Source organism: Nyctereutes procyonoides, unplaced genomic scaffold (assembly GCF_905146905.1).
Source record: "Nyctereutes procyonoides isolate TBG_1078 unplaced genomic scaffold, NYPRO_anot_genome, whole genome shotgun sequence".
NCBI lineage: Eukaryota > Metazoa > Chordata > Mammalia > Carnivora > Canidae > Nyctereutes > Nyctereutes procyonoides.
In genome coordinates, this window is record NW_026575135.1 from 12,887,292 (window position 1) to 12,897,825 (window position 10,534).

At 44.6% G+C, this 10,534-nt stretch overlaps 1 protein-coding gene across 2 annotated transcripts; it reads right to left on the minus strand.

Annotated features, from left to right (window-relative positions):
• Positions 1-938: 938 nt before the first annotated feature.
• Positions 939-9,712, minus strand: TAL2 (TAL bHLH transcription factor 2). Of its 2 annotated transcripts, none has more exons than XM_055301861.1 (2): positions 9,693-9,712; positions 939-3,956 (listed from the first exon to the last, which is right to left on the minus strand). In XM_055301861.1, exon 2 carries the CDS (start codon positions 3,944-3,946, stop codon positions 3,629-3,631), a length of 318 nt encoding a protein of 105 aa, XP_055157836.1. In that variant the 5' UTR covers positions 3,947-3,956; positions 9,693-9,712; the 3' UTR covers positions 939-3,628. The 2 variants fall into 2 exon arrangements, with proteins under 2 accessions (XP_055157836.1, XP_055157835.1); XM_055301860.1 differs by lacking the exon at positions 9,693-9,712 and adding an exon at positions 4,910-5,337.
• Between the last annotated feature and the right edge of the window lie 822 nt (positions 9,713-10,534).

The window sequence follows — 10,534 nt, forward strand, 5'->3', positions numbered from 1 at the left end:
CGGGCTCCCTGTGTGGAGCCTGCTTCTGTCTCTGCCTGTGTCTCTGCCTCTCTCTCTCTGTGTGTGTCTCATGAATAAATAAATAAAAGTCTTTAAAAAAAAAAGAGGAGTCAAGGTTTGTGAAGGAGTGGTGTTTAAGATCAGTCATGAAAGATGTTAGTGGGTGGAATTTGGAGCAGGTGGAGGAGTAGAACGAGAGAGAATAAGAACATTCATGCATGCAAGTGAAATTATAAGAGAAAACTCAGAAGTATTAAGAAGTAGGACATGTGTGGAGTGAGGCAGTTTCATTAGCATGTACAATCTTTTTTTTTAAGATTTATTTATTTATTTATTCATGATAGATGTAGAGAGAGGAAGAGAGAGGCAGAGACACAGGAGGAGGGAGAAGCAGGTTCCATGCTGGGAGCCCAACGCAGGACTTGATCCCGGAACTCCAGGATCGAGCCCTGTGCCAAAGGCAGGCGCCAAACCGCCGAGCCACCCAGGAATCCCCTAGCATGTACAACCTACTTAGGGGATTGTGGAAGATACAAGGAAGGACCAGGCTGCAGAGGGCCTGGAGTAAGGCACTTGTCTCGGTCTGGTGGACAAGACACTGAAGGTTTGATAGCTAGGGAGTGATCTGACCACAGCAATGGTTTGAGAAGGATAATGAGGGAGCTGTGTGAAAGGTAAAATGAAGAGAGAGCCAGAGGTAGAGAGAGAGACAAAGGGAGAGGAGAGAAAGACTAACCAGGGGATGCTAGATTTTTTTTCTAGACTAAAGACAATGATGGGGGAGGGGCTGAGAGCCAAAAGCTGTAAGAATGAAGAGAGCAGTGCTTAGTAAATTTATGAAATTCTTTTTTTTTAAAGAACAATTTCTTTTCTTAAATAATTTATTTGCAATAAATTAATAGTTAAATAGCAAGCCCAATGTTAAAAACGCACAAAACACGTTAACAAAAAAAAAATCTTTGGTTAATACATCTAATCACATTCTATAAAGCACATTAATTCAATTTCAATTAAAAGGTATATGAAGATTACCGAATGCTGTTGAAAAGAGCATAGCAATAAGGTGCTTATCCATTTTCAATCCTAAAATACTTAGAGGGTGAACAGGGCTGTAGAAAGGTTGGACACAGAGTCAGGAAATCAAGCACTAACTGTCCATGGGACCTCCGAAGGCCACTTCAGAACACTCTGGTCCTGTTTTCTCCTCTGTAAATTGAGGAGTAAAACTAGCCAATCTAATGATCTATATAAATCAGTGACCTGGTTTCCAGAAGTTTCCAGTGCCCACAGGAGACTGAACATTTTTTTCAAGTAACAGAGTAGCATAAATGGCATAATCTGTCTAAACTTTTCTGTTTGGTTCAAATGATCCATAAAGAGATATGCCATCGGTGAGCTCTAATGTATTTTAACCATATATTCTTACTACTGCAATTACCAAGCCTTGACTATAAGACACCAAGGAAGACTACAGAGTAACTTTTTAATTAGCTTCCAGTCTCATGGATACCTTGCTAAAGGTTTTGGTCTATGTGTACCTACAATTCCTTTTGACAGTCACTTTAACCCAACACAACCTGATATACCAAAACCTAAGCTCACAAAATAAGAGGTGAATTAGATCAAGTAGTATTTTAACTGTTTATTCATTTATCAATGGAATCTCCTGCAGTTTCTTTAAGTCATTATCCCCCTCATATAGTTTAGTGATAACTCAATCTCCTCACGACTTTTCAGAAGCACCCTCTTACACGTCAGTGGAAAAGCCCCCTGTACACACAGACGTGGCTCCAATAGCAGAAAAGGGGGCATTCATTCTGAGGAGAGCAGCAAAATCCTGCATTCAGGCAAAGAGGTCCTCTGTGCCTTCCTCAGCAACATGTTAATATGAAGCTAATTTTAAAAACGCTGTCAAAAGTGTTATTTTGATTTAATGCCAGATGAGAGAGTAAGTAGTGTTTGATTGACAACTGTCATCAAAGCTTTGAGCTGTACTATCAGTTAGTTTGGGGACAAATTTAAGTCCACATCACCTCATAGAAAGAAATGCACATTCAGAGGAAGGCTCCTAGAATTGGTGTGTATGTGTTTCCCTGGACTATTCTGGACCCATAGGAAGTGTACAGAATGCAGTTTAAAGGACCTAGAAGGAAAATATTGTTTGGAGAAATGCACTGGGCTACGAGTGTAAATGCTGTATAGATGTCAATGACATTATGACCTTGCTATCTGGGGGGAATAAGAATCTGAGGAAGCCTCATTGAGCTTTTTTCTGATCACCAAACCAAAGAAGCTCGCTTCAACCTTCCATAAGTCAATATCTTCTTTCTAGAGTAGCAGGAAATTTAAATTCCTCTGTTGTGTACACACTGAAAATCCATAATTGCAAATCCATCAATTTCCTACCTGTGGTTCAGAAGGTTTTAAAACCAAGGCTATGTCAAGAACTTTAGGGAAATCAAATGTCCCAGAGACCATCAAATGCTATTATTTGTATTCTGGGCTCAGCTATGGGATTCATCTTTGAATCCATCTTTGAATCCAATCATCAGGGTGGCACATGGTTGTGAGTACTTTTGCCAGATCCACACTGTTTCATTGACTAGTGGGTACAACCCCTCCCAGCATAGGATTGAGCTAATGCTCCATAGCAAGGAAGACAAATTACAAATTCATTAATTCATTAAAGTCTGGTATTACATTCCTATTGTCTACTCTAGATCTTTTGTTTAAACTAAGCTGTCAAATGAGTCGTTAAATGGTAATATTTGGATTTTCATAATTATATTTGAATTTTACAGGTCTTAAATAGCAGAAACTCAGGCTGAATGAAAAGTTTTAATGTCTGACATGTGCAACTAAGGGTTTAGATAACCTAGTTCAGCTGTTTTTCATAAGAAAACTATGAACTCTACTTCATAAATTATCAAGTCCTTTCCTCTCACAGATATAATCCACCTTTTGGCTTTAGAGATAACACATATATAAATGGCTCAACACAGGCAACACTTCGTATTTCCACGGGGATAAGGGATACAGAGCTCTTCCACATGTATTGGCCATGTTCCTGTAATCCTCACAGGTCAGGAGGGTCTTTTCCCTGAACTTCGGCAGGGAGTTCATGTTGGTTTCCATGAGGGTTGTCTTCACATTCATCAACCTTATTTCATTCACCCTCCATCACATATATCTCATTTTTCAAAACAAACTTTAAAATACATTTCGAGGGAAGCATTTTCTACTCATCCATCTGAGATCTGTTATGAGAAAACTCCTTCCTTGTAATTGAAAACAAATTGAGTAAAGCGTTGGTTTTCAAACCTGTTTTTAACTTATGTTTTTCTCCTTCTTTTTTCTTTTTTTTTCCCCCCACAAACAACATCTTATGCAGATCCTGGATAAATAAAATAGAGGTGGGTTGCTCTGCCTGAAAGGCCCCGGGCTGGTGGCAGACTCCAAAGCCTCATGGCCCCTTTCCGGCTCAGCTGTCCCTGAGCCTCCTCCTGTGGAACTTAAATTCATGCCTCACAAATTATTCATCAAGTTGATACCAGAACATGCAAAAGGCTGTCGACGGCCAGTGGCTTCTGAGCAAGTGCTGCCCTGGGTGATTACGGCCAGAGCCCCATTACACAACGTTGGGGCTTGGGTCAAGTGAAGGAACCTGGTAGTCACCAAGGAGAGTCCTGTCCGGCAGGTGGGATCCTTGGGGGAAGAGTCCCAGAATGTTTCCCTGAGCAGCCACTCCCGTTTGCTGCAGGGTTTGCTCCCCTAAAACCTTGACCAGGAAGTTGATATATCTCATTGCCAGGCGAAGTGTTTCATTTTTGCTTAGCTTTTTGTCTGGAGGGTGAGTGGGGATGAGCTTCCTCAGCTTGGCAAAGGCACTGTTGACATTCTGCTGCCTCCACCGCTCCCTGGTGTTGGTGAAGATCTTCCTGGTCATGTTTGACGTCCTGAGACAGGAAAGAGAAAGGGCCCAGTACTTTGTAAGAGACGGTGGGTATCACCTGTCCTGCCAAGAATTTGAGATGTTAGATCTTTTTGAACCAGGTTTTAGGAAATTCCACTTCCTCATTTTTAGGTTTGTGGGTTTTTTTTTGGGGGGGGGGGTTGTTGGTGATGGTGGCTTTTGTTTTTCCTTTTTTTTTTTTTTTTAATCTTCCTTTTGACAACGGAAGAAAATGTGGCAGAAGAAGGGATAGGGTCAGAACAATACCCTTCAGCCTTTTTCTCCCTCCCTGTTCTGGAGCCTCCATCACAAGGTGGTTTTATCCCACCCAGTAACCCCACTACTTCCTTTGGAACCAACTCTTCATAACTGTTCAGAATCAGACATAGCATAGGATTTAGTACTGTGCAAACAAAATATATAGTCAGCCAACAGGGAGTTAAATATGAATTCTCAAAAAATAAAAGCTCTAACCCTAGGCTTCACTAATATGATAATTTGAGGAATGAGGACATTAACACAGCTCTCCTCTTAGACGGCAGACCTCACCTGGAGGGTTGGGCCTCACTGTGCAAAATCTAAAATATCCAGACTGGACCACAATTAGAGGAGGGTGAACAGAGTGATGAAGAGTTGTGAAACCCTATTGTATGAAAAACAGAAGTGGGGATATTTGGTGTAAGAAGAAGACAAGACAAGGGGCAAGTGAGGGTGGCAATTTGCCATAGATGCTGTGGAAGATATTCAGGCCTCCACAAGCCTGCACTTGGGTTGCCTTTCCAACCCCAGGCAGCTTGGATTAACATGTGTTAATGGGAATGTAGATGATATATCAGCAAACAAACCTCTCTGTGATCTCAGTGTGTGGTGGACATTGAGCACCCGTGCTCTACTCTTGAAATAGGAACCCCGTCATCCCTATAGGAAACTGTGTGTGGTAAGAAGCAGTGCACTCACCGGTCCCTGTAATCCTGGAGGAAGGTACAGCAGGAGTTCAACATAGAGGAAAAGCCACCTTCTCCCTCCAAGGGTGTGTGTTCTGGTCAAAGCACCAAACACTAACCAGCTGTGAGGCGCTGCCTAAGTCACTTCACCAGCCTGAGCCTCAATTCCTCAGCTATACGACGGGTGTAATTATACCATCCTTTCCTCACAGCTTGTTGTAAGGATTAAATGGAATACTACACGTGAAAGCATTCTGTGAACTATAAACTAAGGAAAATAAGAGCAAACAGAGCATTTGCTTTGTGCCAGGCACTGTTTTTTGGTGCATTAACTCATGCTCTACACATACGCAAGCAGTGTTGGTTGTAGTGACAGTACTGTAGACACTGTCGGGATTGGCCAAGAGACGCTGACATATTCCAGAAGTCATTTCACTACATTGTGTGCTGGTATCTCTGCCCTTCTGTAGGAACCAAATGATGATCTCAATTAATTAGAACAAGTCACTGTTATCACCAAGCCTTGACCCTACAGGGATCAGTCGCCAATGGAAGCACTTACACAGTGGTTAAGAACACAGGCTTCGGAGCCAGAACCTTGTTTTGGCTTTTGGTTCTGCTCTTTAGCTGTATGACCCTGAGCAATCTACTTAAACTCTCTATGTATCAAACGCCTCATAAGTAAAGAAGGACTCAGGGCACCACCTGTAAGGACACATAAAATGATCCACGTAAGCCATTTTAGCAAAGTGTTCGGCACATAGTAAGTGGTCAATAAATATTAGACAATTACAATCACTATCTCTACAAATAAAACAGGGAAAAGTAAATGTTTATTGCAACTTAGCAAAAATTTTTTTTCTGATACAGAAGCTACGTGCAGTAGAAAATGTCTGAGCTTGATTTATGTATTTGTCTGTTCTCTATATGTCTATGGACATGCGCGCACGTGTGTGTGTGTGTGTGTGTGTGTGTGTGTGTGTGTGCAAAATACCTGGAAGGATTCAGGTCAAACTGTTGATAGTAGTTCCTTAAGGGAGGACAGTGGGTTGGGGGAAGATAGAAAAAGAAGATGAGTGTGTTTTATTTGTTATAGTTGGGTAATATTTTACATTTTTTAAGGATTTTATTTGTTTATTCATGAGAGACACACAGAGAGAGGCAGAGACACAGGCAGAGAGAGAAGCAGGCTCCCTGTGGGGAGCCCAATGTGGGATTTGATCCCAGGACCCCAGGATCAAGACCTGAGCCCAAAGCAGATGCTCAATCACTGAACCACCCAGCTGCCCCAATATTTTACATTTTTATAACAAGAAAGGTCTCACATATTATTTGCTTCATAATAGGCAAAAACTAAGAAAGTTTATGTGCTTTAATGTAGAAAGACCTGGTTTTAAATTTCAGCTCCCAATTTCTTAGTTATATGATTCTGAGAAAATCAGTTAACTTCTGTAGCCTCAATTTCTTCTCTGGAAAATGGAAATGAAGCCATTATCAGGGTCCTTGTGAGGATTCAATAATATGTTATGTGAAGTATATAATATATAAATGAGATACTATGTGCCTGCTATAAAGGTGCTTAATAAATAACAAGCATTCTCTTCCTTATACAGATGATAAGTGTCATTACTCCAAAGAATAGCATTTTTCAATCATCTGTATGGTCCCAGGACATTTCTCCATCCCTGGTCTTGTGGCCTTTCCTGCTTCTATCTGGGTTGGGTGCTGTGCTGAGAACCCAGTGGTAAGAAAACATGGCAGCCCAAGCTCACTGGCTGGCCTCAGGCTCCCTCCACCAGCCACTCAGGTCCACTTCCTTTCTCTGTGAAGACATTCTTAGTAGGACCCATAATCCAATTACAGTCATATGCACTCCGAGCTTAGGTAACAACACTTACTGACCCTATGTGTCTGACACTATACTGGCTGCTGGATACTGGGAAACCAATGTCTTGTGAATGGACAGCGAAACAGGGGCTATAAAGCACAGAAGCAGCTTCTACCCAAGTGTTCTAGGGGCCTTCCCGGCATACCATGTGTCCTTCCAAACTGAAGGGGGTGGACTAGGTGATCCCAAAGGCCTCTTTCTGCTCTAAAATGCCACAGTGCCCAGCCTATTAATAGTCTTTGATCTAACTCATTTCCAAATAACCTAATCCTTCATCTGCAGTGAAAAATATGAGTGCCGTCAGAACTATAGCCAACTAAAACTAAAATATGACAGTTTGAACCTAAATCAAGGGATTTTAGATAGAAAACTATTCAGTTTTGTTTACACCACGAGGCTGGCTGCTTTGCAGCCAGGACTGTAGGAGCAAAGTTACTTTCAAGCTTTTCTTGTCAAAGGAGGGTTTAGCTCACTAAGTCAACTCTACTTCCTTATGTGTGGGGGACAGGGCGGGGGTGGGGGGGCAGTAGTAGTCCTTTTCAAGCTGGGAAGAGAAAGATTAAGCAGGATAAACTAACTGGTGTTCTCTTCTAAGAGGGCTCAATCCTATTGTGTTAGAAGCAGACAGAGGAAATAAGGAGAGGAAAAGATGGGCTTCAGCTTCAGAAATGTAGCCTGCCATCCTAGAAGGAGCTTAATAATGCCTTGTTGATTTAGCCTCAAGGGTGTTACTCTCCACAGGGGGAAATAGAAATCAGGTCTTTAACAAGCTGGGAAAATTCAAAGTAGTGGTCACTGGAAAATTACTGAACTACTTATTAAATCAAAGTAAATTGCATTTAGTGTTTTTCCAGTTGTAAGGCCTGATTACTGCTAAGCTTGATCTCAGAATAATTTAAGAGCTTAAAAAAATACACCAGATGCTGCAAAATCAGAAAACACCTGATAGATGTCAAAAAAGAAGTAAAGCATGCTGTCCCTGGGTCACACGGGGAATTGGTGGCATGGCCTGTGTCTCATGCCTCTGTATGTATGCATCTTTGTCACCACTGACTCCTGCTGGGTCAGGATACATGAACTTTTTGTGGCATGGATTCTTTTGGCAGACTGGGGAAGTCTAGGGGAGGACTCTATCCCAGGACAATGATTTTAAATCATTTTCACAAAGTGAAAAGCTTTTGGTTCCCGTCTCAAAATAATTATTTTAAATGCATGAGTTGAAATACATAGGCATATAAAAATAATCCATTATCAATAATTCTTAAAATAATTTTAAAATGCAATATAGTAGTAATGTGCTTTGTTTTTAACACATTAAATGACTTGTTACCATAATTTCTACACCATGATATGTAAGCAAAAGATCTGCAACATATGTGAGAAGAAGGCATTTATGATTTTTGTTGGTGACATTGTCACCTGTACTACTTTTTATTACCCACATTTGTAAATAAAGGAAAGGCTAAATTTAGATGAAAGGTTACTAGAAGTAAAAATGTAAATTCTCCCCATCCAAATACACAGAGCCCCTGATTTCTATTTACATCCCTCCGGTTGGATAGGTGTCACGGACCTGGGGTTAGGAACACCTGGGCAGGGGGAATGTAATGGTAAATATAATAGGAATATATATAGTTGGACACAAACTTCCCTCTCTTATATTGTCCTCACTGAAGATAACAGGTTACCAAAGATAAGAATGACAATTATGCCCCCACAGAAAGTAGCCAATGCCCCCAATAGGGATTGCTGCTTTTCCGTGACAGTGGTCTCTGGACACAGAGCCTAGGTCAACAAGAAAAGGGTGCAGCCCAGGCTCACAGCTAACATTCCTGCGGTGGCCTGTCCCAGGCAGTCAGATTCATGTGGCTCTTTGTTCATAAGACTTTAAATTCCTCCTTCTTTCATTTGGTCATGTGTATTTGTCTCTTCGTCCATCTTTTTCTCGAAAATAAGTGAAAACAGTCTCCAGAAAGAGAGAAAGGTGATTTACATAGACAGGTTAAGGGAAGATGCCTAACCTCCCACACTGGGCATAGCGTTCGTTGCCTTTTGAAATCAGTACAGAAGTAACACATGCTCTTCCAAGAAAAAACAAAACAAAACAACCAACAAATGAGCTGTCCGTAGGTGCATAAAGTAAAAACACAGAAGGTTCTCTATCTATACCTTCAATCTGATGGCCCAGCAGTAGCCAGTCTGGTGTGTGTACCTTATATATAACACATATGTCCTTTAAATATCAGAACACACGCTATTATGCAAACTACTTTCCTCATTAGACACCTCTGCATGCTGATGTTCTAATAAATGCGTTTCCCATGAGTAGCAAGCAGTCTTTGGGTGGGCACCCGCCTGGTGCACCTGAATCCTCTGCCCGCCCCGCCCCACCTGCGGCCCTCGCCCCTTCACTTCCCGACTCTTCGCTTGGCCTGCAGCGCCCGGCGGGGGGGGGGGGGCAGCTCGGGCTGGAGCTGGGGACCTGCACCTGCGGAGCTGGGCACCTGCACCTGCGGAGTCGGCACCTCCATCTGCGGAGCTGGGGACCTGCACCTGCGGAGCTGGGCACCTGCACCTGCGGAGTCGGCACCTCCATCTGCGGAGCTGGGGACCTGCACCTGAGGAGTCGGCACCTCCACCTGCGGAGCTGGGGACCTGCACCTGCGGAGCTGGGCACCTGCAGCTGCGGGCGAGTCGCTCACCTGGACGGGACGCCGCCGCAGCGGCCCCGGCAGGAGCCGCGGGGGGACCTCCAGCAGCACCCACCGAGGTGGGGCGGCCTGGCCGACCGCGCAGGGCATCGCTTTGCTCCCCCGGAGCCGCGCCCCCCCTCCGACATCGGAGCCCCCCCAGGGCTTCCACTGAGTCCTCTGCCCTCCGGGCCCCCGCGCCCCCGGGGCCGACGCACCTCCTCGCGGAGCCGGGAGCCGCCGCCTCGCTGGCCGTGTGCGCCCTCGCCCGGACGCGCGCCTCCGCCGCCGCCGCCGCCGCCGCCGCCGCCGCCGCTGCCTTTATAGGACGCGGCCCTTTGTCTCCGGGCCCCTCGGGGCCTGCCCGCCGCCGCCGCCGCCGCCGCGCGCCCCTCCCCGCGCCCCGCGCCCCGCGCCCGCAGGACGAGGCTCTCGCCGAGAGGACCAGGGGCCGGGAAGCACGGAGACCCCCGCGCAGCTTAGAGCCGGTGACTCCGCGCCCTGCCCACGGGGCTTCCCGCTTCCACACCTGCTCTCTCGGTCTACACTCCAGCATCACTCAACGACCCGATGAAAACCCAGTTGGGATTCCTGTCGCTGCTGGCTCCAAGCCCTTACGCGGCTCTCCATTTCACTCAGAATTAACCTGAAGTCTTCACAAGGGCCCCTAAGACCCCCTTTACCTGCCTGTTCCTTCTCTCCCCCAGGTTTAGTCAACTGTAGCCACTCTGACCTTTGTTGTTTCAGGAACGTACCAACGCACTCCCGCCTCAGGGCCTTTGCACTGTTTTCACTGCCTGAAAACACTCTGCCTCCAAGTTATCCACGTAGTTTCCCACCCCCATCTCACCTCCTTTCATCCATTGCACGGTTATTACTGAGCACCTACTATGGTCCACCCTGTACAGGTGCCGGGAGACCACTTCAAACAAAACAGACACAAATCTCTGCCCTCAAGAAACTGACATTCTTCCTGTCTTTGGTCAAATGTCACTTTTTTTTTTTAAGATTTTATTTATTTATTCATGAGAGACACAGTGAGAGAGAAAGAGGGAGAACA